The 27,450-nt window shown below is 39.8% G+C and overlaps 1 protein-coding gene across 5 annotated transcripts in view; it reads left to right on the plus strand.

Moving 5' to 3' along the window:
* The first annotated feature begins 311 nt into the window (after positions 1 to 311).
* SKIC3 (SKI3 subunit of superkiller complex) overlaps positions 312 to 27,450 on the plus strand; it is a 48,250-nt gene continuing 21,111 nt past the window's right edge. For 3 of the 5 annotated variants that reach the window (XM_086628900.1, XM_086628903.1, XM_086628904.1), the window contains exons 1-27: positions 312 to 333; positions 605 to 715; positions 1,631 to 1,728; positions 2,224 to 2,367; positions 3,450 to 3,541; positions 4,160 to 4,235; positions 5,611 to 5,751; positions 7,185 to 7,283; positions 7,375 to 7,483; positions 9,776 to 9,916; positions 11,606 to 11,707; positions 13,190 to 13,323; positions 13,990 to 14,076; positions 14,166 to 14,269; positions 14,384 to 14,510; positions 15,700 to 15,879; positions 16,593 to 16,717; positions 17,144 to 17,397; positions 19,961 to 20,063; positions 20,894 to 21,070; positions 22,016 to 22,160; positions 22,325 to 22,403; positions 22,523 to 22,584; positions 22,706 to 22,762; positions 23,846 to 23,914; positions 24,887 to 24,961; positions 25,565 to 25,706. In XM_086628900.1, the coding sequence (XP_086485026.1) occupies positions 1,639 to 1,728; positions 2,224 to 2,367; positions 3,450 to 3,541; positions 4,160 to 4,235; positions 5,611 to 5,751; positions 7,185 to 7,283; positions 7,375 to 7,483; positions 9,776 to 9,916; positions 11,606 to 11,707; positions 13,190 to 13,323; positions 13,990 to 14,076; positions 14,166 to 14,269; positions 14,384 to 14,510; positions 15,700 to 15,879; positions 16,593 to 16,717; positions 17,144 to 17,397; positions 19,961 to 20,063; positions 20,894 to 21,070; positions 22,016 to 22,160; positions 22,325 to 22,403; positions 22,523 to 22,584; positions 22,706 to 22,762; positions 23,846 to 23,914; positions 24,887 to 24,961; positions 25,565 to 25,706 (2,914 nt within the window). In that variant the 5' untranslated portion in view covers positions 312 to 333; positions 605 to 715; positions 1,631 to 1,638. Of the gene's footprint in view, positions 334 to 604; positions 716 to 1,630; positions 1,729 to 2,223; positions 2,368 to 3,449; positions 3,542 to 4,159; positions 4,236 to 5,610; positions 5,752 to 7,184; positions 7,284 to 7,374; positions 7,484 to 9,775; positions 9,917 to 11,605; positions 11,708 to 13,189; positions 13,324 to 13,989; positions 14,077 to 14,165; positions 14,270 to 14,383; positions 14,511 to 15,699; positions 15,880 to 16,592; positions 16,718 to 17,143; positions 17,398 to 19,960; positions 20,064 to 20,893; positions 21,071 to 22,015; positions 22,161 to 22,324; positions 22,404 to 22,522; positions 22,585 to 22,705; positions 22,763 to 23,845; positions 23,915 to 24,886; positions 24,962 to 25,564; positions 25,707 to 27,450 lie in introns of those variants that run through there. The other 2 variants (XM_086628902.1, XM_086628901.1) reach the window with 2 other exon arrangements.

Genomic DNA, 27,450 nt, shown 5'->3' on the forward strand with positions numbered 1-27,450 from the left:
GCGCCGGGACCCCCCTCCCGGAGAGGGGGGAAGCAGCAGCCCCAACAGCCGATCCCGGCGCCGGCAAAGCTGCACGGCGGGGTCTCGGCCGCAGCACAGGACCGCCGCCGCGACAGCTGCCGCGCCGCCCGCTCTCCTCAGCACCGCGGACTACAACTCCCAGCGTGCCCCGCGCGGACTAAAGCTCCCGGCGTGCCTCGGGAGGCGGGAACTACAGCTCCCACAGCGCTCGAAACAAAATGGCAGCTAATGGGGCGCGTCCCCGCGCTGACGTACTAGGGGGCATGCGCGCTCGCGGCGGCTTGTGCAGGGTGCCGGCGGCGGCGGGTGAAGGTGAAGTGGCGGGGGCTGGTGGAGGGTGCCGGCGGCGGCGGCCCGCTCCGTCATGTTCTCTTCCGCCGGGATGGCTGGCGGCCCGGCCTGCGGCGGGGCGAGCGGCCGCGCTCGGAGCGGCTGCCGGCGCGGGGCAGCTTCCCCATGCGAGCGGCGGGCGCTGGGCCCCGCGGCGCGGCCTGGGCGCCCCTCAGTCCGGGACGAGGCTGCGGAGCCGACCTCCCCCGAGGTCCCCGGTTGTGTTCTGACGCGGTGTCTCTTCTCTCTGTAGGTGGAAATGGAGCTCAGGCTCGGAAAGGTCCGCGGAGGTGTGCGTTTGTGACGAGCGAGGAGTCTGTGCCCTCCTAGCGTGCGAATTCATCTCCAGGAGCTCTTGAGCAGTGTAAGTTTGAGAGATTTCTTCTTTTTAGGCTCCGAGGGAATATTTGAAATCCATTCTCTTCCTTTGACCTTTCACTGCTAATTTCTCTCAAGGCCCTTCATCCATTCTTTATTTTGATTTTTAGCTGCTAAAAGGTTTTCTTGTTCTTCAGTTTGTCACTTTTTCAGTCGCTTCCAATGCCTGCACAGGCAGTGCTGCTGCTCAGCCTCGTCCCATTTAAGCAGTTTTGACTATGATGTTCCTAAAGTTCATTTGAGGCAAATATTTACCATACACATCAAAATAGCGGATGATTATGTCAGACTTCAAAAGCCTGAATGCTGCTTTGATATGTCCTTAAATGCTTATTTACTCTTTTTTCCTATGCAGCTGTTGTCAGAAGCAGGGTCTGCCCTAAGTGTGTTTAAAGTGAGAGAAGCATTGTGGATCACACCTGAACATAAGTGGCAGGCTGGCTGTGGTACTGCTGTTCCTAAACCTTAGGAACCCCTTGAGCACGCCCGGTGCGACATGCCTCTTAAACACAGTTCACTGCTTAGTAATTTCTCCATTAAAAAAAAAACCACACTAGGTGCAAGATGTCTTTCTAGGAGTCTTAACTATGGTGACTGTCATATAACACCTCTCCTCCTGTTTAAATTTATTTTAAGCCTTAACTAAAATTTTTTTCTGGTATAGCTACTTTGTATCGTTTAACTGTTTAGAATATTAGCTTAATCCTGCGCTGGAGCTAAGCATAACTAATTTTAACCATATTGTTTGCTTCAGCAATTTTTAGTGCTGTATGCATTCTGGCATATTGCACTATATTTATGTGTTTAAAATGCTCTCTATGCAATTACAGTAGGATATAAACAATATTTTGAGTGCAATATATCTTTTTATAGGAACTGATTATATGTACTTTTTACTTAGTAGCCACAATGTCAAATAAGGAGGTGAAGGCAGCATTGAAGAGCGCTAGAGACGCAATACGAAATAAAGAATATAAGGAAGCCTTAAAACATTGCAAGGTAATTAATTTTTTTACTTGGAAGGCAATATTTTTTGCACGTTTTGTTTGCTGTTCCCGTACACCTACAGCTGTATAGTAATGCAGAGTGTGGAGTACGTTATTGATGTAATAGCTGAGACGGATTTTGCTGATTGTTCATGTTACTTGCCCACAGGTGAACCTTTATTCCCCTTCCCTTTTGCATTTACTTATATGTGGCAATAAGAATACTATGTCTAGAAAGATAGTGATAAAATCTATTTCTAAGCCAGAACCTGACAGGAGTGCTCTAATCGCTGAGCTACAGATATGGTTAGTGGCAGAACAATTCAGATTTGAAGGATCCTCTGGCATAAAAAGCTGAAGTTATTAATCTTAGCCTTGTCCTAAAAATGAGTTAACTTCTAATTTTACCAGACAGAATAATTCACCAAACTGTTATGATAGAACTCAACGTACGGATTTGTAAGATGCATTTAATTAATTCATTTCATTTAAAATTGTCTGTTTCTAGGCAGTTTTGAAGCAAGAAAAAAACAACTACAATGCTTGGGTATTTATTGGCCTGGCAGCTGCTGAGTTAGAGCAGCCTGATCAGGCCAAAGGAGCATATAAGAAGGCTATTGATCTTGAACCAAACCAGTTGCTGGCATGGCAGGTATGTGAATGTCCAAATTCACTTCTTTCTCTGAAAAATGTCACTATGGAGTTAAATATGGGAATAAAGCAGAGTTGAGACTTGTATTTTCTTGAGGCCCTTATTTCTACTAAAGCTTTGAAGCAGCTGAGGTTTGTATTATTTGTGTGTCCAAAGTTAAGCCATGGGTGGCTGCGTATGTAGAGCAGGGTGAACTTTAGTTTCAGTATATTTGAGTTTGTATTTCTTGTGTAGAGCAGATAGCAGTGAAATGTGCGAGGGAGAATGTGAATTGAAACAGATACAGTAAATTTGCCCATGCTTAGGAGTTGCCGTGCTCGTAGCTTAAGAAACATTTGACAGTGCTTTTCTCATAGGAGAGCAATTTTTTTATTTAGTAAGTTATTTTCCCAGCATCCAGCATTAAGTGGATTATTACTGAATGTTGTTGTTGTTGTTACTGTATTAGTATACAGTAGTATAAATTTAAAATAGGTGTGTGCTGGGTGGTGTGTGCATGACAACCTTTCACACCATGAAGTTAAAACATAGAGTTTTGTTGCCTGGAGACTTGTGAAGCATAAAGTGCGTGTGAGGTCTGTCGCTCCGATACCAACAATCGATATTTTTCTGAGGTGATAAGTTCTTAGCATTTTCAATATAAATAACTTTTTCAAGTATAACTTGATTTCAAGGTGCCTGATTTCAAGGTATGTTGAAATTTCCTCAGTTGTTTTGCAATCAGATTCTGGCTTTCTGTTACTGTATAAGACGGTATGATACTTGGATATAGATTTTTTTATCATATGACTTAGTGTGCTTTGTATGTTGTCTGTTATGCAGACAAGATTATGTCATGTATACAGGTTTCAAATAGTTGTTGGTATTAGTTAAGAAAGCGAGGAAAGCTTTTTGTTTAAAATAAGTAGATTTAGAAGGCCGTATGGAAGTATCAACGTAGATTCTGCTCAGAGATTCCTTATGTTAACACTTGACCACATTGAGGCCAATCGAATAATGTTTGTAGGCAAAAATTGCAGTGTTCTCATAACAACTAACTGTTGACACCAAATCTTACTTATTTGTTATCTTTTTTTTTAAAGGGATTAGCAAATTTGTATGAGAAATCCAACCAAACAGATGTCAAAGGAGACTTAGCAGATGTTTATCAGAAGCTGTTGGAACTCTATGAAAGGTAAAAAATATTGAATACCATAATTCAGTCTGAGATTTCTGGTTCGGTGAATACCATTGCTGATATGCATTTTGCAAGTTTGTTTTGTAGTAACAAGTAAACACTTGGTGCTCAGGTTTTCTGTACCTATATAAGGTTTCTTGATGCTGTCCCTCTTGACAGGGCAAAAACTCTTGGAATATTTGTACTTGAGGTTAATAGTTTAGAGAATTCTAATGTTATCCTGTGTCCTCTGTCTGAACTCACTGCCTTGAAGCGTTTAGCTCTGTTAGTTCATTGGCTGCATTAATAAGTAGGCTTATTTTCCTGTGCTTTAAGGTCACAGTATATGTATCGTGTGATTCATATAGGTACAGTTCTAAACAAATGTAGCTCTCAGCTGTTGCTGTAGCTGACTGGAGTGTTCAGTTTATTTTCTCAATTTGAAAATTGTTCAAAAACAAAAGCGATTTTTTTTTTACTCATAGCGGCAATGAGAAAAACTTTCAGGGCAATCTGTAATATTTATTCTAAATATTTGCTTGGCAGCTGAACCTGCTAAAAAGTTCATTGTTTGAAAACATACTATTTTACAGAAAACTGAGCTTGTTTGCATGGAATTTTCTTTCTCCTTTCTAGTGGTGACAAGCAGAAATGGTGTGATGTGTGTAACAAGCTTGTGGAACTATATCATCAAGAAAAGAAATATTTAGAGGTAGGTTGAGTACTTTACTTTCTTCTAACAGGAAATTTCCATTTGATCAGAACTAACTACTTTTCATCAAGGAATCCTCATTTTTTTTGGCTACAGACCACTTAAGGTCTCCTTGTGATCCGCTACCAGGAAGAACTGATTTTAACTACATTCCTTTATTTTCTGCTGCGTAACAGACTTGGATGCAATCCATTAAACTGCAAAGGTGGGCAAAGGATGTTAGCGTACAGACTGAAAGGGGGAACATCATTCTTGTGTTTTATTTCTAGAAGTCAAGTATCATCCCAAATGCACAATTACATGCAGTATACGTGAGTCAGGTGTCCTTTGCCTGGCTTGGCTGGTTCTAGGTGTCTGATTAGCCCTTCACTGGTGTGGTGATCCCTTCCGGGACTGTCTCTGATACTTCACGCCAGAGGATATAAAGTGGAATTCGCACGCAACCTGAACTTGATTGCCTGTGACTTACATTCTGCGTTCTATGGACAATGATAAGGACCTGCAAAGCTGCTCCAGGGCAACCCCGGCTCCAGTCCCTCTGGAACTCCCCATGTCTATGTCACGATGACCGTTGCAGAAATGGTCGTGGCTCTTGTCAGCATACCACGAGGTGGAGCTGTTAAATGCCTGAATGGTTCAACAGCAACGTTTCCTATGGTCTCTGTAGTAATGTTACAGAATGCGGATTTTTACAGTTACGCTATTCATTCTTTCTTCAAAAATACTACTCTTTTACAAAGTGGTGTGTGGTCTTACTCCCCTTTTCTCCAACAATGGGAAATGAAAAAAATTTCATATCTCTTAGCATCAGGCTCAAGGCTACTAATTAGCTCTGAAGTCTCTTCGCGTACCAGTTTCTGAAACAAAATTCAGTGCTAATAGTTTAGCGTACGAAAGCAGACTTGCAGTCTGTGCGACAGGAAAGCACAAGTTAGGCTTCAGGGTCCTGTTTTCTCTTTTTCAGTTCTGTTGTTTTTTCCACACTGGAATTTCAACAGGTACTGCTGCTGTTCTTCTAGTTTTGTTTGTAGTGCTGTAGATCCAACAAAGCTTCTGTTTTTTCTTCAGAGTTTATCAGAATACTGTACAGGTCTATTTTTATTGTTGATTTCTGCCGAGAAACAGAGTCAGAACTCATGCACTTGATGTTGCCTCCCTTCTTTACTGTTCCTGGGAAGGTGGACAGGTCCCACACAATGCTTTGACTTGTTATTGCTTTAATCAGAAAGTGGGTAAATCTGGGTTGTTCCTTTAAACATTACTCTGTTGTCTAATACCCTAGTGTGGTAAGTGTTGACAGTAATTGGAAAGCTTGTGTCAGTCCACCGGCTCTTTAAAGAGTGATAGCAGCGGTTCATTTATTTCCTGTTGACAGGTGGCTGAAACATGGCAGAAACTAATACAAATGAAACAGGAGGAAGGTGCAGAAAAGGCAGAGCTTCACCAGCTTTGGAAGAAGATGATCCAGTTACTGAAAGACAGTACACAGAACCAGGATAATAAGACTGAGCAGTCGGTAATGTTTCTCACTCCTACTCATCTAGATACGTATGTATGCACAGTGCAGCTAGGCTTCAGATGAAGCCTTGAAAGCCATGCAAATCTTGTGGCTATTTGTCTCACGTTGAATGATACTAAAATTCTCAGGAAAAGATGGGTGATTTTACCTTCTGACAAAACCCGTTCTGTTTTATCTTTTTATCTGTTCTTGCAAGATGAAACTCTTTCAACAGGAAGGGTGGAAATTTCTCATCACCAATCTGGTTGATAGCAGAAAGGTAAAAAATATAAATTGAACAGCAGAAAATTGAATCTGGATCTCTACTTTTTGAGAAAGCAAATGCTTTAACTTATGAGCTGTTATAGAAAAGAGAGGCTGCAGGCAGCACTGCTTTTTTGGGGGCAAGAATTTTTAAAAGAAAAAAAGTTGCATAAATATCAGGAATGGGTTTCACATGCAAATCTGCAGTTCACTTTACTGCAGTTTTGAGTGAAGCACCTGAACCTGGAATGATGTGGCATTGAAAGCAACCTTCTGTTCAGCATGTGACTTTTGACAAGCTGTGGGCAACTTTTTGTTTGGCATACTTGTTTGGTAGTGCACACTCTGTGGTGCCTGTGTTCTCCAGTACATAACGAGTCAAGAAATAAAAGACTAGATTTCTAGACTAGAACAAGGGGAAGGGCTGACAGCTAACCGTAGAGGATAGTAACCTAGCTTTTATGGTACCAGGTCCTTCTTTGAATTGGATTTAGGTGTGAAGAAGAATCTATGTTCTTAGAAATTTTGCCCTCCTTGTACCCATCTTATGTTTTGAAACAGCGTATTGCTGCTTCATCTTGTAGTAGACAATTAATGTGCTTTGGATCCTATTTGAATACTACTTCATGATAAGGAACTTCTGTGATCTCTGTTCACAGTACTGATGGAAACTTAATGAGTAGGATTCAGATAACAACATGTAACTGTTCACTTAACTATGAAAGGGCTACAAGGCATGTCCTCTGAGGAGTGGCTGAGGACTCTGGGTTTGTCTGGTTTGGAGAAAAGGAGGCTGAGGGATGACTTCATGACCCTCTGCAGCTTCCTTAGGAGGGGACATGGAGAGGGGACTGCTGAGCTCTTCTCCCTGGGATCCAGGAGTCCAAAGCTGCATCGGGAGGTTCAGACTTGACATTAGGAGACACTTCTTTACAGAGAGGGTGGCCAAAACCTGGAACAGGCTTCCCAGAGAGGTGATTGATGCCCTGAGTCTGTCAGTGTTTAAGAGGCATTTGGACAATGCCCTTAATAAGGTGCCTTAACTTTTGATCAGCCCTGAAGTGGTCAGGCAGTTGGACTAGATGGTGGTTGTAGGTCCATTCCAACTGATTTTTTCCAATCTATGAAGATAATAACATTTTCCTAGAGTCACTGTTTGTTGCACTCCTAATTATTTCTAATTTCAGCTTTTGACTGCATTTGAACATGCGGTGAACTCTGCTGACACTGTTCCTGGTGAAGACCACCAAAATCTGTACAAGGACTTTATTCAGTGCTTGTCAAAAGTAAGGTTATGTTTATCTATCTTCATCAGTGAATAGATGTAATAGTCCATATCTGATAATTCACGCAAATAACTATTTTTTTCCTTTCAAGTTTCCTCATGAAACAGCTAGATTGGAAAAGGCCTGTAATGATATGATGGCTTTGTATCCTACTGTGAGTTATCCTTTAGAAGTACTTTGCTTGCACTTCCTTCAGTCAGGTGAGTGGGATGGATTTAGACGTTCTTGGGGCTTAAACTATTTCTCCTATAGTTAGTTTTGTGACAATCTTTTTACAAGTTTTTACCCTTCACGACCCAACACAAATGCACCATTTACTTTTATATTATATTTCTGCCTGTCTGGAAATGAAAAGTGTTTGCTCCTATGATTTGCTGTTTCTTTGCTCTGTAACCGAGTGGTGACTGTAAATTGACAAAAAACTTCGGTGAGTTAAGTCTCACTCTGGCAGTGCGCAAAGTCGCAAATAAAGAATGCCTTACAAAACTCAAAAGCAGCCTCTGTGGATAAATGAAGGTTAACTTAAGCTTAGGAGAGGGAATGGAGAATGTTAACCTGTGCCTTAAGGCTGAGGATGGGTTATACTTAGATTATTCTTGACATAAAACTCTCTTGGTGAAAAAAATTAACAGGCATATGTTAAACTTTCTTGAAAAGAATACCTGGTGAACAGGGAATAAACAGACGTGTTTAGGTATTTGTTCTACATAGAAAAGGAGGATTTGTGAGGGGAGAAAAAAATGCCATGGTGTGTTCAATAGTATAGGGATCTGAAAGAATACAATTGCTATTTTCAGTAGTTCACTGAGTAACATTGCAATAGTATTGGACACTTTCTCAAGCACTTTCAAAGACAACTACTAAATTCTGGTCTTTCATTTTATTGTTTAAGGCATCAGAAGTTGATTTTATTTCTTTTTAAAACAAGGAAAGAAAATCAGGAAAAAACCTACTTGGTTTGTATAAAGAGAAATAACTTTCAGCTTAGAAGAATGCCTTTTCCAGTTTCGAAGGTTGGCTTTGTAGAATACTGTAGCAACATAAAATAAGAGAGAATTTTTCACTTGGATTTGAAAGAACGAAGACAGATGAGGCCCAACTCTCACTTCCACATGAGAATGCTTTACAGTTCAGAGATACTTGCAGAAACTAATTTCCAAAGGACAAAGAGCATCTGATTGGCACAGTTCTTATATACCAGTGTTCTGCTAACATCTCATCATCCCACAGCCGTCTTGGGGTAGGGAGGATGCTGCTTAGGTTTTCGTAAGGCTGTTTGTTTGTATCATGTCATAGACAATCATGCCCCAAACTTGTGGGCTTGTAACTCAGATGCATTATTGGTCACCTTTACCAAATGCAAATCAAAGACAGCTTTTATGTCAAATGAGTCCATAATTTTTTAATGAAAATAGTAGTTCAAAAACTGTTGCTGCAAGTCAGAACAGTTGCTTTAGGTGAGGAGGGCCAAGTCTGCAATCACAGCTAAATGTAAGCCTAAAAAGTTAGTTAAAATTAAGCAAACATTAAATCACGTGGTTTCACAGCTAAACTGTTTCAGCAAGCTCATCACAGCAAATTTGTACGTACATAAGGTCTTCTCTGGAAGGAAATTATTTTGATTTGTTTGAGGCAGATTTTGACATGTGGGCATTCAGCTGAGCTTACATGAAAAGCTTATGAAGGAATTAGTTTTTATTAATAAAGGAAGTGTATCTGTAGTAATTTAACAGGAGTGATTAAAAATTCAGTTTTCAAAATGACAGTTTATTTTGTTTGATGGCACTGGATATTTGGAGTATTGCTTGGTTTTTGGGTTTGGTTTTGGAGGTGGAGGGTGATAAGTATGTAGTAATTTTGGAAAAAAGTTTAGTTAATAAATTCTGCGTCCAGTTCTGGAGCCCCCACAATAAGAAGGACATGGACCAGTTGGAGAGGGTCCAGAGGAGGGCCACGAAGATGATAAGAGGGCTGGAGCACCTTTCCTATGAGGACAGGCTGAAAGAGTTGGGGCTGTTCAGCCTGGAGAAGAGGAGGCTCCAGGGTGACTTTATAGCGGTCTTCCAGTACCTCAAGGGGGCCTACAAGAAAGATGGGGAGAGGCTGTTCAGGAGGGCCTGTTGTGATAGGACAAGGGGTAATGGTTTTAAAATAGAGGGAGGTAGATTCAGATTGGATATTAGGAAAAAATATTTTACCATGAGAGTTGTAGAACACCACTGGAACAGGTTGCCCAGAGAGGTGGTGGATGCTCCATCCCTGGAGACGTTCAAGGCCAGGTTGGACGAGGCCCTGAGCAACCTGATCTAGTTGGAGATATCCCTGTTTCTTGCAGGGGGGTTGGACTAGATGACCTTTGAAGGTCCCTTCCAGCCCTAACCATTCTATGATTCTATGATTCATTACTTTGAGCTCAGAGGGTAAGGGTCATAATTATGTAGATAGTATGCTTTTTCATTTTTTAATCTAAAACCGTATTTTTCTGAGACTAGGTGCTGTGTCGGAAGAGGCCTTGCACTGCTTTTCTAGGCTTTTGGAGATGGATGCAAGTAGTGGTCCAGGCATCATTGGTTTTGGTATAAAGTGCCTCCAAGAAAAGAAATACAAGGAGGCTGTTAAGAGTCTTACTGAAGGTAAATGTGTAATATGAGGTATAAGTACTCTGTAACTTGAACTTTATCTAGTTTGTGCTGGGTGTTTTGGGAATCTTATACTTGCATAGTACTTCGAGTTCTAAGACCAGCTAGGTTTTTGAAGAATACTCAACACTTTCTTTGATTGAGGATTGAAACTTTTTTTAAATATAGCTTTAACTATGACATCCCTGAGGTCTGTCATTGTTGTTATAGTCAGCTCTGCAGTATTTTAGTGTGATCAACTTTAAACTTTTTTTTAATCTGACTGTTACTGGGAAAACACCTAGATGAAGCAGTAAATACAGCATTAGCAACTAATGAAGGAATGTGAAATTTATAAAGTAATATATAATACAGCTGTTCTAGTCTGGTCGCTGCATTTCCATACCTGAACAAAAATTACTTCTCTTTAAAGTTACGTAGTTTTAATAGCTCTTTAACACTTACATTAGGTAAATACTTATATTGGATATCTAAAGAGAAATATCAGAGGATTGTGGGTTTTTTTTCCCCTTTTTACAACTGCCAGAATTACTGAAGAGTTGGTTCACTAATCTGTAATTATCTTGCTTGTAATGAAAATGTGAAGCTTGTTGAAAATGAGTCTTTAGGATACTAGTGGGAAATAAGGACTCTCCACTGTCACTGTGCTGGCCATGATAATTCAAAGCTGCTTATTCGGAAAGCTGGGTAAATAAACATTTGGGATCTAAGCAATCAGGAGTCAGTCAGGCTATGCTGTGATATCCTACATCCTTTCACCCAGATTTAGAAAAATAATATTCTACAATATGCTACAGCAGCTTATGCACAGTGAAATAACATGTCTTGCCTAAAATCTGAAATAAAAATTTCAGGTGCTTAAGAGGAATAAGTCTTCCATGGAAGGCAAATTCTTCTGGCTTAAATAGCCATTGGATGTTTTGACGTAACATACATCCTGGTTTTGACTAAAGGTACATCTCCCACATAATTTTTTTTCTTTATTTTTACTCGTGCATGTAATACTCAGCTCTTCAAGGGGACAATGCAAAAGCCAAGGCTCTTGGTATCAGTAGAAATGCATAAAATTTGGAAATAATGTCTTTCCCAGTAAGCCAAGTGTTTGCGTTTTAGGCATTAAAACTTCGAGGCATTATTTAGTATGTGTATATATCTATCTATCTCAGAAGACTCAAATTCAGTGTTGTTACTGAATCTTTAATTAAGGCAAGTTTGTCGGGAAGTTTCAGTGAAACACTCTTGCCATCATTTTTTTGTTGTCTTGAAGTTCTGTAAGCCTTGTCTGGTTTCTAAGAAAAACTTTGTAAGATGGTCTACAGGCTGCTGATGTTAACGTCTGATCAGAGTGAAGGACTTTTTCCTTTTTGAAACAAAAGTGCACCTTAAGCCAGTGTTGTATATTTCCTCACTTTTTCCCCTTTTTCTTTTCTAAATATGTAATGTTGTATGCAATATTAAGCTTAAGACAAACTTACATACTTCTTAGTCTTGCCTTACTGCGTGGAGACCTGTATGTCTAAAATAGTTTAAAATAAGACTCAAAGCAAAAATTGACTGCAAGTGTTACTATCTGATACTATTTTTTGGATGGCATTATATGGCAATGCAACATCTGTCAGCTAGAGGGTCTCTGCAGGCCTAAGCAACTTTTTTAATGCCTTTTTAAAACTCTTCTTTAATTAGGTTTGCAGAAGACTAGCCGGTGTCCAGCAGCATGGCATTATTTGGCAGAGGCACAGATGAAGATTCACAAACACAGGGACGCTGTCCTGTCCTGCAATCAAGGTAACTGCCTGCTAATTGAAAGAGCAACTGCAGGGCTTTGCCACTTTATGTGGTCCAGCCAATTTGGCCTTTGCATGGTTGATGGAAGTTAGTAGCAGTCATAGTTCTTTGCTTTTTGCAGTCTCATGACTTGTGCTGGTGACCTCTGCTTCTCTTGGTTTGTGGCAGCTGAAAAGCACCTTGTGCTGTTCAGTCTTAAGAATAGAGAAAGTACTCTAAAAGTAGACTGCGAGAGTTGGTAACTAAGTGTTAAAATAACGAATAAAATTCCATCATCTTAAAAGCAAAATCATTTAGTTGTAGGAAGAAATGTTCTCACAAAGCTCTTCAAGAGTCGTCTTGAAGTAAAGAGCAGAAAGGTTTTCGTTTTGTTTCTTTTCACTTTTGTATTTTATAGGGAAGTCAGATATTAAGAATTACAGAGGAGGGACTGATTAGTGAAACAGAACACCACCATCTATTTGCTTTGAGAACTTTAGCAGCATGCTGAAATCTGTGTGCAGTTTTGGTAAATAAAGTTAATAGACTTGTAATAAGGATGACTGAATGTATGGAAAATGCAATATATGAGAACAAGTAAATAGCTGTAAAGTCCTTTTTCAGTCTGGAGAAGAGATGTTGTTGAAATCTGTTAAGTTGCAAGTGATGTTGAAGATAAAGATCAAGTGTTTTGTTTTCTTATGTGAGGTCTAGTTAGTACCAATTGAAACTAAAAGCTGACAGGCTCAGAACAAACAAACTTTATTTCTCAGTGCAAGGTGTAATTTAAGCCATTGTGGCTCAATAAAAGATGCTTTCGATGCAGGAGGTTTCCTTGAGTCTAAAGAATGTGTGGAAAATGGGAGAGGATTCTGGGGAAGCATTGCTTTATGCTTGGCCTGTTTTACTGACTGTATCAAGTCAGATAAAAGTTAAACATATGTGGAAATAAATATAGTTAAAATTGAGTTATTCAGGAAGTTCTTGCCTTTGGAGAACATTGAAGCAGCACAGAGATGCCTTCATTCTCTGCGATGAGGTTATACTGTGTTTTGGAGAAGTAATCAATACTACTTGGAGAGGTACAGTGTTACCTTTGCACAGGCACAGAGTTAAATCCCTGGTTTTAGTAATATGTTTTTCTTTAAACACTGAAGTATAAAACAACTTGTTTATTGAGAAGTCAGTGTTTCTTCAGAACATAGATCACAAAAATGTAGCATTTCATGTATAAGGCCAGCAGCTAGAAAGCAATTAGTCTCTTCACACGTCTGAGAGGACCTTTCTAAAATTGATTTAACTTGTAAACTTGACTGGATGGAAATTTTACAGAACAATTTGCTCAACATGAAGGAGAGCAGTCAAAAAAAATGTTCTATTAAGTGATGCCCTACTAGACTGAAAAGCTGTAATTAACAAGATTTTTAAAATATTGGGAACAGTGGTGCTCTTTGTATTTCCTTTTCCTGTTTCTACTTGATGAAACTTTTCTCTTGTCAATAGCTCTTGAGGCTCTTGGAACTCCTGAGGGTCCTAGTCTTCGGTGGAAGAACCTTATCCTTCAGCTGAAAGCAGAGGCTTTGATTAAAATATCTGATGCTGATGCTGCAGAAGAAGCCATTAAAGCACTTGAGCAGGTATTTTCATTGACTAAAATATATTTATTTATTTTAATTTTTAAAAGTGCTCTCATCTTGCTGTACTGAAAACTCCAGCTGTGTTTTTCTCCCCTTGCCTCCTTTTTACATTCTATGCGTTTTAAACAGCTCCTACCAGTTATGATGTAATCCCAACACTCCTTCCTTCTCTGTTTTTTAGGATTTGCTACAAATCTTTTTCACTCACAATTCTTATTTTAGAAGCTGTCACTTTTGACTTTGTCTGGTCTTGCTCAATGCTGCTAGGTTCTTGCTAGTTCTATGACTGGTGTTCATCTTGATTAGTATTATAGTTATAATCCTACTCCCTGTGCTCTTCATTCACTTGTCATTGATCATAAGCAGGAGCGTATTGCTTGAAGATCGAATGGTTAAGCTTTAAGCAGAAGTTGCTTCCTCTCTTTTTTGCCTTACAGTTTTGTGTACGCTGCTTCTTTGCTGTTTAGACTTCTGTAGCTTTGTCCTTCCTTTCTGTAGTCTTCTACATGTTCTCCATCAAAATTATTTTGTCTGAGTCTTCTCAAGAGTAGTCTGTCTAAATGTTTTCTTGCCTTTATCGTCATGCAGCCTGCCTGCTGTTGACACCTTTGATTTCTTAATTGGGGGAGAGAGTAACTTGGTCATGTCTATCACTTGGTTTTCTAGATTGCAGATGCAAACAGTGATCCGGTGGTTTTAGCCATCAGAGGTCAAGCTTATCTAAACAAAGGTTTAATGGATCAAGCTTCAAAGGTTAGTGCTGCATTTTCATTCTGGTAAGCTAAGTGGAATTCTCGTTTCATAGAGGAAGTAACTAGGGAAGAATGACATCCTTTTTGCAGATTTCTCAAGAGCTTCTGTTGTCCCACCCTGATCTGGCTGAGTCCTATGGTTTAGAGGGTTTCATCCATTATTCCCAAAAGAACTATCAACAGGCCGAAAGAAGGTAGATTTTTATTTTTCACTTTCCTCTAACAGGAAAATATGAGAGGAGAATAGAATATAATGTTTTGTAACGTTTGAGAATTTGTCTGATCTGACCTCTGTTCCTTTTATTTAGTTTTCTAAATGCTATTGAAAGAAAGGCTGAAACTGCAGAATATCATCAGTACCTGGGGCTCACGTACTGGTTCATGAGTGATGAGACAAAAAAAGACAAAGGAAAAGCACTCACTCAGTTCTTGAAGGTAAAGGCTGCTTGAACTATTCATATAGAATTAGTGTTTGCCTATATCAAAAACCAAATATGGAAAAAACACTGGCTGGAATGACAGACTTGAATATTCTGCGTGTTACCATTTACAGGCCTCCAGAGCCTGTAAACCAAGTTCAGCTGTGCAAAAAGGCATTGCAAGGAGCTATACAGTTACCTGGAGTCTCACTGCTTTTTTTTTTTTTTTTTTTCCTCTTTTCATCTAATTCTTGAGGCCTTTGATTTAGCCAATGTAGTGGTGATTGTTAATCTTCTCTCCTTGAGGGCCGTAAAGTCAAGGCCTCTAGATGATCAGTGTAGATCTTTGCAGACATTTTGAAATGGGATGAGCAAAATTCAAATTGGAAAAAAGTGGAGAAGGAAAAAAGATGAGAATGGTGTTAGAGTTTCAATGTCTGTCCAAGGAAGTAAGTGTGGAAAACTCCACAGTTGATGTACTTTTCCTGATCTTTAGGTTTTTGGTGGTTGTGGCTTTTTCTCTGAACATAGGTAAGAACGTGAATCCAAATGATTTAGTCTGACATCTTTATTTGGAACATGGAAGTATACAAAATAAGACCCTAGACATTGTAAACTCACCTTATAACTTCATGCTAGGTGTTGGCAACTCAAATTGTTGCCTACTGTTTGCACTTCAATAACAGCAGAGTGTCCTGGAGAATGTAATTGAAGTGAACAATACTTTTGGTTCTGAAATGTTTTATCTGAGTTTTTTTTCTTATTATTATTGTTAAAGCTGTTTTCTGCTGCTTGAAGGCTGTGCATTTCTTAGGTATAAGCAAATCTGCCAAGTGTACCTAAAAAGGAATTTAAACTTTAGAGGAGTTAATTGTGATGTAATATTGTGAGAGTATGAGCATAATGGTTGAAACAGAGTAGAATATGAAAAGGATGGAATGTAGTAAGGAATTGTTTTCTCATAGCACAACTAGTTTTTTAGTACTTCTTGTACAAAATGCTTCGTGTCATGAGGTTTGTAGCAGATTATGCAAATAATAAAAGCTCAGGTAATCTCAAAATAAAAGTTGGACAACTCAGATGTATCACAGAAGGAGCTTAAATAAGTTGATAAGCAGAGATCAAACAAGTAGTTATCACTGGACCTGTCCATCAGTATAATCCTTCAAAATGCTGTCTTGTATTGTGTTCATCTTTCCTTATAGGCTGCAAAATTGGACAGCTACTTGGGAAGTGTCTTTTGTTATTTAGGTAACTACTACAGAGACATTGCTGGAGACAAAAGTAGAGCTCGTGGTTGCTATAAAAAGGCTTTTGAACTGGATGAAGCTGATGAAGAATCTGGAACAGCAGCTGTAGGCTTAAGTGTGGAACTTGGAGACATGGTATTGTACATTCAGGGCTTTGGATTACTGCTGTTTTGATGTTCTGTTAATTCTGCTCTTTGAGGAATTACTTCAGGTTCTGAAAACAGATGCTCTGTCATTGCTTAGCAGCTTTCATAGTTGAACCTGCTTCAATTCCAAATTAAATCTGTCTGGGAAAGACAGGGAAGGGGAACCAAGCTTAACATTGTACTCATCACATATGTGATTTAGATGAAGGATTTTTTCAGTATGGAACACGAAGAGAAAGTCATACAAAGTCATCAGAACATTTAAAAAATATTTCTTATATAGCATTGTATATAAAGTTCTTAGGCTATGGTATTACAGAGAAAGAAAGCTACCCATAGTTTGCTGGACTCTGTTTGACCATCTGGAAAGTCAGTCTAAGTATCTGGCTTGCTGCAAATACTTGTATCTGTCTCTAGTTTAAAAAAAAAAAAAAAAAGTCACTACAAAACTGCAGGAAGGTACTGTCTATTTGCAAAGACTCGTTCATAAGAAATAATCACTTCTTTAGATGTGATAATTTCCTCCTCTAATCTGCCACTCAGCCTGCCAGTTTTAAAAAGCCCCTGTAACATTTCTTCTTTACTATAATTAACAGATTAGACAGTTTAATGGTTTTCTGGGTTAGGAGTGTTCTTTAACAAGAACTTTGTTCTTCACACATACATGTGTTTACTAACCTGGCATTTTTTGTGCTTTATTAGGACACTGCTCTGTCAATCCTGAATGAGGTAACTGAAAAAGCAAGTCCTGGTACAGCAAAATGGGCCTGGCTTCATCGTGGACTTTACTACCTGAGAACTGGTCAGCCGTCACAAGCAGTGGCTGAGTAAGAGAACTGGTCGTTTGTTTAAGCCATTTTCTATAAGTCCGAGTAAAACGATCTTTGATCTTAGCAAGTTTTGAAAATAAGTTAGCTGATTATAGGGTGGCTTGTACTAAACAATGGGAAATGGGTCTGAGCAAGCTGTGTCTGTCTCCAGTTCCAGAATTAGCACAACGTAGTCTTTTCAGCATAGCAGTGTTCTGTGCTAAGGAGCCTGGTGACAGGCTTGTCATAGACGAGCACAGTATAGCACTGAATAATGAGCCAGGATTAGGTACGATGTCTAAACTTGCATAACGTGCTCTGAAGACAAGAACACTACTGTGTTGTGTTTAAAAGTTCTGAGAATATACAATGCAAGGATATAATTTGTTTATCTTAACTTACATCACCTTTTACTTAAATAAATTTATATCTCGATATCTCCAGTTTGCAGGCAGCTCTAAGGGCCGATCCAAAGGATGCCAACTGCTGGGAGTCTCTAGGGGAGGCTTACTTGAGCAGAGGTAGCTATTCAACAGCTCTAAAATCCTTCAGGAAAGCAAGTGAGCTGAATCCAGCACTCGTGTACAGCATTTACAGAGCTGCAGCAGTTGAGCAGATTCTAGGCAAATATGAAAATGCTATAGCTACCTATCAACAAATTTTAAATACGACAGAAGACTATGTGCCTGCACTGAAAGGTAATATGTCTGAATTTGAAAGTGTTAACTCCTTCTCCCTCCGCACGCTGTAGTGCTTCAGTCTTGTGGAGAGGTTCTTGGTGTGTTGGGGTTTGCCTGCAGGGAAGGATAGGGCTGGATTTGGGTATGTGGAGCACTGTGATCCCCAGCATGAAAGCTAGTGTGTAGTAACCTGCAAATACCTGAAGAGCTCTTAAATCATGATACATGGGAGTGATTATTTCTCTTGCAAGTGAGCATGAAGGGTAATTATTCCTATGTAGCTACCAGGCCAAGTGTTTAGAAGAATTGAAGATAGATAGAGGAAGCCAGCTAACGGTGCTGCAGTTCCACCTAAGCAGTCAAACACTGGCTCAACAGGCAAGAGTCAGGCTGCTGTTTCAAAGAGGTGGACTAAACCAATTTTCTGCGGCTCCTGACTGTATGTTCCTCACTTTTTGTGTTAGCTCTGGTGACTCAGACCTCTCTGAGCTTTTTCAGGTGATGACCTCACAAGGTCTCACAAGTGTTTGAGGTGGCAATAGGTAGAGGTCTTCAGTATATAGCTGGGAGCAGAGAGAAACGAGGGAACTGGAACTCCTTTCTGGTGATAGAACTGTGATTCTCAAGATACATAATTGGAACTTATAAAATCTTGCTAGCCCATGAATAACTGGTTCACATTCTCCCTGCCACTTAGTCTTCAGTCATTCTCAGCCCATGCATCCATCTGAAATAGATGCTGGTATGAATTTTGAAGTTATAGAGTGTTCTTTCATTGTGTGGAAAGCCTTTTGGGTTTTGGGTGAATGTAGGATGATATTTTAAGACTAAGTCAGAAGTGTTGGGTCACTATTGCAACAAAAGTTTTTCATGTGGGAGGTTTCCAGGGTGTTTGTCCCTCTACCTCCTCCTGTATAATTTTGTCGCTTGGAGTTTTCCAGATTAAAGAGACATGGCGAAATCTCCATGATGGAGTTGGAGAGTATTATGGATAGGCAGTTTTACTCGCTGTTGGACAAAAAGGCAACAGCTGACTGCAGCAGCGGTTTGCAAAGGTTTTGTATAGAAGTGTGCATGTGTATATGGCTGTTTCAGTTTCTGTGGGTGACAGTTGACAGCATTACCTGGAATAATGTACTTAGAGAGGACATAAGCACATGGTAACAAAGTTTCACCACACTATAGTTATGTCTATACGTGTTCTTAAATCTCCTAAGCCTTCTCTCATAATCCCTCTCCTAATATCTGATGCTAGCTCCACATCTTACTTTAAGTCTCAAAACAGTCTTCACCTTCTTAGAGACTGTTTCATGTTTGGTCTGGTATGCTGTCTTTTGTGGGCCTCCTTAAAACTCTGAAACATATGTCGGTGTTCTTTTGGTACTGTTCTGATCCTTTTAGATAGTTTCTGAATTGAATTGTTGGAAGCATAATCTCCTGGTAGGTGAGAAAATAACTATATTGACGTTACTTGACTGCAACTGTTTGATGTATTTTATTTTTGTGTTACTAAATGGTGTGTGTGTTCTGCCTCTGCTCCAGTGTATCTTTTAATGTATAACTTTGGGGAATAAAATCAATTTTGGTTTTAGATTATAGAGCTTCTTGACATCTGAGAAGCTTGTGATCTTCAGACTTCTGTGTGGTCAAGACAAATACCTAGTTGAGGCAAGAAAAGAATTCTTGTAAAACATGACTACTGTGATTACTAGTTTGATAGCATGAGGAAGGTAGCTTCAGAACTCTGAAAGTAATACTGAGAATGAATGATGTTCATAGTCGGTGACACTGCCGTATGGAATCACTGCTGGTGCCAGCAAGAATAGAAACCAAGCAGCTACCTTGTTAGTTCCAAAGTGCTAGAAATTGTGGCATTAGATGCAGTTGGATTTATTTCCCTGTGTGATGGTTTGACCTTTGCTGGACACCGAGTGCCCACCAAGCCACTCTATTGCTCCCTTCCTCAGCAGGGCAGGAGTGGCGTAAAACGTAGGATGAAAAAAACCTGTGGGTCAAGGTAAAGGCACTTTACTAGAGTTATCAACACCTTTCTAGCTACCAATAGAATGCACAGCACTGAGGAAAATTAACTCCATATGAAGTAAATTCTTACATAAATAGTTTTAATTAATGTTGGTTTCAAGTCTTCTTCAAAGAAGACTGCCCCTTTTGCTTACCTTGACATTCTTCCTTCTTTTTGTGTTTTGGCAGTGATTTTTACTTGTGTGTGAACTGAAAGTTGGTGTATTTGTCAAAGGCCTAGCAAAGCAGAGCAGATTTCTAGTGAGGGCTTTACTTAGTATTTGAGGACAAACCCAAAGCTTAAATGCTATGCTTTTTGTAATTATGAGATTTGTTTTAATATTCAAATTGTTCTGCAGTTTACACTTGACAGGATAGGTTAAAAGCAAAGTCTCTATTGTGAGCTGTGAGTCTTTTGATTTTGGCATAACATGTGCAGGGTATAAATCTTTATATCAAGCAGAACACTGAGCGGGTTTCCCCTCTCCCAGCCCACCTCCTTTATCAAGCATATCATAAAAGCATCTCTTTTCATAGAGGATATTTTGTCTATTTCCAGGACTTGGTGAATGCTATCTCATGCTGGCAAAATCAGCTATTGAGAACTATCTTGATAGGAAGGCTGTGGATTACATAGAGCAGGCTCTTGAATTTTTTACAAGGTTAGTACTTAATATTCAGTTACTTAATTTCCACTGGGATTGTGGGTTGACAGGCAGAAGTATAAGAGTTAAATGTTTGAGGATTTTCAGTTAAACTAAATCTAATGGACCAGGTTTCTAATCTGTGAGAATATGCTTATTGAAAATGGTTTGAATAATACCTTCTGAACTTATTTATGATTGAGTAATATATTCTGTACACATTAAATGAATGGTAATTATAAAGTCAGGTTTTTTTTTCTGTTTAAAGATACAGAGTCATTTGATTATAACGTAGGTATGAATTGACATGCAGTTCTCTCTAGCAGTCCTCCTGTATGTGTGAGTCTGGGAGGAGTGGGTTTCTACCAGAAATGGTGGATGAGAGGAAATTGTTCCTTCCCTCCCTCAATCTTTTTGTTTTGCATTTCATACGAAATGCTTTAGTGTCCTGAATTAAACCTTGGGATAACTGCTGTTATAGGAGAAAGTCCAGCAGATAACTCATGTCTTGTAATATAACGTGATAGTGCTCTGAAATGCAGAAGTGGGTGTAGTCAGCTGACATGTTGATAGATACTGGCTCATTTTCAGAACTGACTCTTAGTCCCAGCAAAGTTGGGTACATTGGGATTTTGTAGTTTCTCTCTTTTTTTGGTTATTTTTGACCCTTTAAACCTGTAGTTCAATAGGAAAAAAACCTGAATTTTTTAAAAAATAAAATCAAATGACTCATTGATTAATTACATTTGAGTTTGTGCCACTCTTCAAAGTGGTGAACTTTATTTCAGGAAAGGATATTGAAGTGCCTGAATGATTGTTGTGCCAGTCTTCTTTATGATTAATTACAGGGCAACAAAGCACCGTCCTGATGTATGTTGCCTCTGGAAACTGCTTGGAGATGCCTGCACTAGTATGCATGTTATTTCACCAACCAAAGTGAATGTTCAAGTTCTAGGATCCCTTCTGGGTAAAAATGCAGGCAAACAGATGCTGAAGAAAAGTGAGCTGCTCAGACTGGGAGGAAGGTAGTAATTTTTTACTATCAAAAGCTTCTGCACAGCTTGAGACACTGTAGAGTCTGAAGTATCGTAGACTATTTCGTTTCTAGAAAATGAAAGACATGCCGATCTGTCAACACCTGCATATTGAGCAAAGATTTATGAGGTGGTAAATAGTCTCATGCTTCTACTCCACTCATTTTAGGATATGTTTCTTGGATTGCCACAGTGGCTATCAACGCCTCATCTAGCACCTGCTCTTCTCATGTTTCTGTCTCCAGCGCATGGCTACATCCTGCCTGTCATTCAACAAATTGCACCCCTTTAAATGGAGCCCTAAGAGTAACTAATTCTCCTAGGGCTACTAAAGTCCAAGATAATACTTTAAGCTTTCTGTCTGTACTTCTTTCTTATAAAAATATCATCAATTCTTGCCCTAGGTGTGGGGTCTAGAGTACATTGGAAGAGGGAATTCCTTGTTTCTGGCCCTGGAAGCTCATGATGGTAGAAAATATTTGTAGTATTTCTGTAGCCTCTTCTGTGACTCCCTCTCAGCTTTGTGCAGTTGGATGTGTAAGGCAGGAAATGCAGCTGCTTAGTAAATCTCAACCATGATATATAAAGTTAAATAATTCCTCGGGGAGGTCTGATTAACTGTGAAAATGACTGATGTTTGTTTTAAGTAAGAGCATGCATATTGTAACTGACATGGCTTTGATTTAATGCACATCTGTGGCTTCACAAGTGTTGGGCACGACAGACTGCCTTTAGACCAGGATAGAGTCTGTGGAGATAACTGTCTGAATGAAAATGAGTTAATTCTTGTTTGCTTTCTGTTGTCTGGTTTTGTTTGTATTTATGCATGTTTGCTTGGTTTAGGTTTTTAAGCACTCTTTTTGAATGTTTTTTCAGCTTTCTGCTCTTCATGTAGAGAGGCTTGGAATAATGCTTCTGTGATTCATGTTTCTGTAGGTGTTACGGCAGAGCTTTAAAATTGATGTCTTTGCCTAGCATATGGTGTGATCTTGGAATAAATTATTATCGACAAGCAGAGCACCTCACAGCAGTGGGCACTGACATGAATGAGATCAGTGAACTGCTAGACAAGTCTTTACAGGTAATGACTGTTTTTCCTGTTAACATTCTTAAAAATTTAAATTAGTATCCGTGCTTGCTTGTGTACTCTCTCTGTCCTCAATAAAAACTATATGTCTGAATAAGTAGGTGCATAAAGTCTTAATTTTTGCTCTTGTAGTGATTATAATCCACATTTTCTTGCAGTGTCTCAAAAAAGCGGTGAGGCTTGACAGCAAAAATCATCTTTATTGGAATGCACTTGGTGTAGTTGCTTCCTGTAGTGGTAAGTCTTCAGTGAAACCCCTAGCTCCATAATATCCTAAATTAGAAGGCAACTTGACTAATGATGTTTATGAAATTCAGACAGATCTAGCTATCCTTTTTTCTATTTTTCCCCCCCAGCTATTGGGAATTATGCTCTTGCTCAACATTCGTTCATCAAATCTGTTCAAGCTGAGCAAACCGTAAGTGCTGTAGGCAGCTGCCATCTGTTTCAAGTGGGCATTTAAAACTTTTTCCCCAATGCGGTGTTATTTTTGAATATAGTAATAATACATCGGTTTTAACTTCATTTGTTCTATCTAGAATGTTGTTGCCTGGACCAACTTGGGAGTTTTGTATCTGACAACTGGAAACATTGAGGTAACTTTCCAATCCTCAAGTGGTTTTTTTTGTTTTTGTTTTTGTTTTTTGTTTTTTGTGTTTTTTTTTAAGAGAGTATGTGCTGGCAGGAGTGTGGGCAAGCACAGAGGTCCATCTCAGATTCAAGAAACTTACTTCCTTTGAAAGAAAATAAATTGGCACCTGTACCTTATTTGTTCTGGAGGTGATAAGGTTGAGTGGACTGAGTTGGCGAGGTGGCTTTCCAAGTAACTGAATGGAATGAAACCTGTTTGAAAGGTCTGAGAAGTGGTTAGTCAAACCAGTGCACACCAGGTTTGACCAAGAATTTGTAGTTGTAGATCACAACCTGAACTTTCAGTTTTTGAGTTTCCCATTGGTGTAGCTACTTTCTATTCATCAGCATGTCATATGATTAACTGTAATTCTGTGTAACCTTCAGAGTTTCTCTGGAGAAAGGTTAGAGTACATCTTAAATGAAGTCTGGAGTTCTTACGCAGCTAGTCCTACATCCTACCCTATTTGCTGATCAGAATTACAGAAACTTTATTTAATTGGAAATGTGATGATCAGAATTATTTTTAATAAAAATAACTAGATACTGCTTACTGCTAAGACGACTAATGCTAAGACTTTGTTCATCTTATGCCACATTAAGGGAGAAACTCTAAACATAAGCAATCCATAGGGAAAAGATAATTTGTAAGTGGTAATAATTTTTTTCTATTTTGAAAATGTTTGTTTAACTGTTTGTGTGATGGAAAGGCAGATTTCCAAAACTGGATCCAAGATTCAGATTTTAAAGTAATAATTATTCTAAGAGGTAATCTAGCTGCTGAACTGTTTTGTTGCTATGAGAAAGAAGAATATTTGGAAAGGAGAGGAACTTTGATCTTGTAAAGATTATTTTTTTATTATTATTTTTTTAAAAAGACTAAACCAATTTATTGTGTATGTCACAGTAGATGTTTTCAGTAGTGACCTAATTTTGTCTATGAAATTTCTTCCAATATAATTGCATGTCAATACCTGTGTATACTTAAAAGTGCCCTGTTACCATGCTATTGAACTCCTCCAATAGCACTGTCATCTTTGGTTCTACAGCAAGCTCATGAAGCCTTCAAGATAGCTCAGTCTCTGGAGCCTTCTTACCTACTGTGTTGGATTGGGCAGGTAAGATCATGAAAAATCATATAACTGTGCACCAATGAGATGTTAGTCAAAGAGAGCACTTGGACTCCATCCTAATGGTTGGTACTTAAGCATGTTCCTGAAAATTAAACGTTTTAAGTAAAGGGAGCTTCTACTTCCCCTGAGGGTGGATGGGACCCTTTGTTTCCTAAGTGGTAGTAGAAGGGAAGCCACATTCATCAGATATCTTTAGGTAAGGTTTTTCTATGTGATGGTGTGAGTTCTGTGAGAAACTGGCTATTAAAAAAAAACCAATCACTGTTTGTGCTCTGAGGCTTTTTGTTGGTCATTGTCAACAAAAAACCATCTTCATAAGGCATGAGTTATTTCCGCTTCATCTGTACCTCTAGCTCATTACATGGTGCTACTGAACTCTCTCCTCAGCCCCTCTTTCTAATGCCGTGGCTGGAAAGTGTAAGTCTTTCATGTACGTGGGACAAAAGCAGTTCTTACTTCCTGGGAGGTCCCTTCCTCTGCCTACCACTGAGGACTGGATATGATCCCACTGGTATTTAAAACATCCATGAATAGTAGAAATACTCGTAACTCACACTTTCGTGATCACTGTAGGTGCATTCATAATCCCATGCTGCTGACCCACTAGTGATATCTAACTGAAACTGTGGAAGAACTAGCATAATCACATGTCAAGATTCAACTCCTATCAGGTGTTGTTATAAGTTGTGCTAACACACATGAAGTCTTTGTCCTGAAGAATGTAAAGTAGCGGTGGAAGACTTCGAATTTCAAGTATTGATACAATGGGAACAGCTTGTACTTCGTTTAATTTTGTTCATTGTATTCCTAAAACTGATGTTTCTTGGAGAGTATGAGGAAAAGAAAGTGCCTTCATGTTAAAGGCTTAATATATATCTGATGTAATGTGTGCTGAGTTTTTTGACCATGTCATAACTTTTAAAGTACCTCACCACAGCAACTCTTGCTTCTCTGTAGGCTCTTATTGCAGAAACGGTAGGCAGCTATGATACTATGGATCTCTTCAGGCACACAACTGAACTCAGTATGCATGTAAGTATAATAGTTGTATTGTCCTGAAGTTTCTGCATATCTGATATCTCTACTTAGGTGATGTAATTTTTTTTTTTAAAAAAGTGTGTCTTGAATGGTGAAACAGTTACGGTCATGTTCCAGAGTTGTTGTTCCTGGCTTGTGCTGGCACTAAATAGCAGGCAGTTACTTTATTAAATGTGCTACTCCCAATGGTCCAAGAAGTCAGCTCCATAAGTCACGAAAAAAACATTCTTGATGTTCCACAGAATCGGACAGAGATCAAAGGCATAAAGTTTAACTATTCCAGGAGAGAGCAAGGATATTTCCAGAACCTTGAGTTCTGACAAGGTGGAGGACTTACAGCTCTTTTCATCTGTGATCCCTCCAGTGGTGCAGCAAGTCATATGTTAATGTAAGAATTCTCTTTGCCCAAAGGACACGCAAAAACTTAGTGTGGAGTAATTCAGTTTGGTGTTGTCTTCTCCTGCTTAACACTGGTGCATATTTTTAGACAAGACTCTGCCTTAAAACACAGAATTGTTATTATAATCTTTAATTGTTTCACTGTTGCTTGAGCAAGTTTAATGACTCCTATTTTGGGGTTTTTGCTTGTTTCTCGAGGATGAGGGAGCAAAAGGCTATGCCCACTGGGTATGTTCAACGCTGCAGGATAAAAGCAACAGAAACACGGAGCTGTATCTGTACAACATTGTTGAAATGAATGCTATTCCAGCAGCCCAGGTGGTCTTGAGCAAATATACAGGTAGGTAATTTAAATGCCTCGCTAATCTGATGCATTCAGAATGAGTAGATACTCTCATACTGGTTCTAGCAAAGAACTATCTGGCTGAGTGGGGGAGAGGCTTTTGAACTGTGAAGTGAGTAACCAAAACAGGGTAGGTGGGCCACTGATTTTTTGTCATACAAAGATGAAATAGATGTGAGTTCTGTCTTCCTACTCATTCCAATAGATTTTCTTTCAAAGACCAGTCAAAATACGGACCAGAACCTTGTCACACTTGTCATGAGGTGTTTGCTGTAAGACTTCCTTTGGGTGTGTCTGTATGCATAGGTGCAGATAAATGCTAGCTCCTCTGCCCCAGTGCATGATGTTTGGCAGAAGGCCTGCTCCTGGGTGCTGTGTAACCCCATAATCTCGAGTGTATGATTGTGTTAACCTTCAGTAGGAGATGGACCATGTCCTTGGGCATGGTTCCAAGCCAGTGTGGCCCCCCTGTTGAGAGGTCTAGCCCAGAACGTAGATAGACCAAGTGTGAAATTTCATGGAATCATAGAATGGACTTTTAAAGACCATCTAGTCTAACCCACCTGCAATGAGCAGGGACGTCTTCGGCTAGATCAAGTTGCTCAGAGCTCTGTCCAACCTGACATTGAAGGTTTCCAGGGATGGGGCATCTACCACCTCTCAGGACAACTTGTGCCAGTGTTTCACCACCCTCATTGTAAAAACTTTCTTCCTTATAACTAGTCTGAATCTCTCCTCTTTCAGTATAGATCTGTTGCCCCTTGTCCTGTCACTGCAGGCTAAAAAATCTGTCCCCATCTTTCTTAGAAGCCCCCTTTAAGTATTGAAAGGCTGCTGTAAGGTATTCCTGAACCCTTCTCTTCTCTAGACTGAACCACCCCAACTCTCTCAGCCTTTCCTCATAGGAGAGATGTTCCAGCCCTCAGATCATTTTTCCAGCCCTCCCCTGGACCTGCTCCAACGTGTCAATGTCTTTCCTATGCTGAGGACCCCAGTACAGCAGGTGGGGTCTCACCGAAGCGGAGTAGAGGGGTGGAATCGCCTTGCTCAACATGCTGGCCGCACTTCTTTTGATGCAGCCCAGAATATGGTTGGCTTTCTGGGCTGCCAGCACACATGGCCAGCTCATGTTGAGCTTTTCATCCCCCAGTACGCCCAAGTTCTTCTTCTTAGAGCTGCTCTCAATCCCTTCATCTCCAGACGGTATTGATACCAAGGGTTGCCCTGACTGATGTGCAAGACGTTGCACTTGACCTTGTTGAACCTCACAAGGTTCTCATGGGTCCACTTCTTGAGCTTGTCCAGGTCCCTCTGGATGGCATCCCATCCCTCAGGCAGTTCAGCCACACCACTCAGCTTAGAATCATAGAATCATAGAATCATAGAATGGTTAGGGCTGGAAGGGACCTTCAAAGGTCATCTAGTCCAACCCCCCTGCAAGGAACAGGGATATCTCCAACTAGATCAGGTTGCTCAGGGCCTTGTCCAACCTGGCCTTGAACGTCTCCAGGGATGGAGCATCCACCACCTCTCTGGGCAACCTGTTCCAGTGTTCTACCACTCTCATGGTAAAAAATTTTTTCCTAATATCCAACCTGAACCTACCTCCCTCTATTTTAAAACCGTTACCCCTTGTCCTATCATAACTGGCCCTCCTGAACATCCTCTCCCCATCTTTCCTGTAGGCCCCCTTGAGGTACTGGAAGACCGCTATAAGGTCACCCCGGAGCCTCCTCTTCTC

Source organism: Tauraco erythrolophus, chromosome Z (assembly GCF_009769465.1).
Source record: "Tauraco erythrolophus isolate bTauEry1 chromosome Z, bTauEry1.pri, whole genome shotgun sequence".
In the NCBI taxonomy this organism is placed as follows: domain Eukaryota; kingdom Metazoa; phylum Chordata; class Aves; order Musophagiformes; family Musophagidae; genus Tauraco; species Tauraco erythrolophus.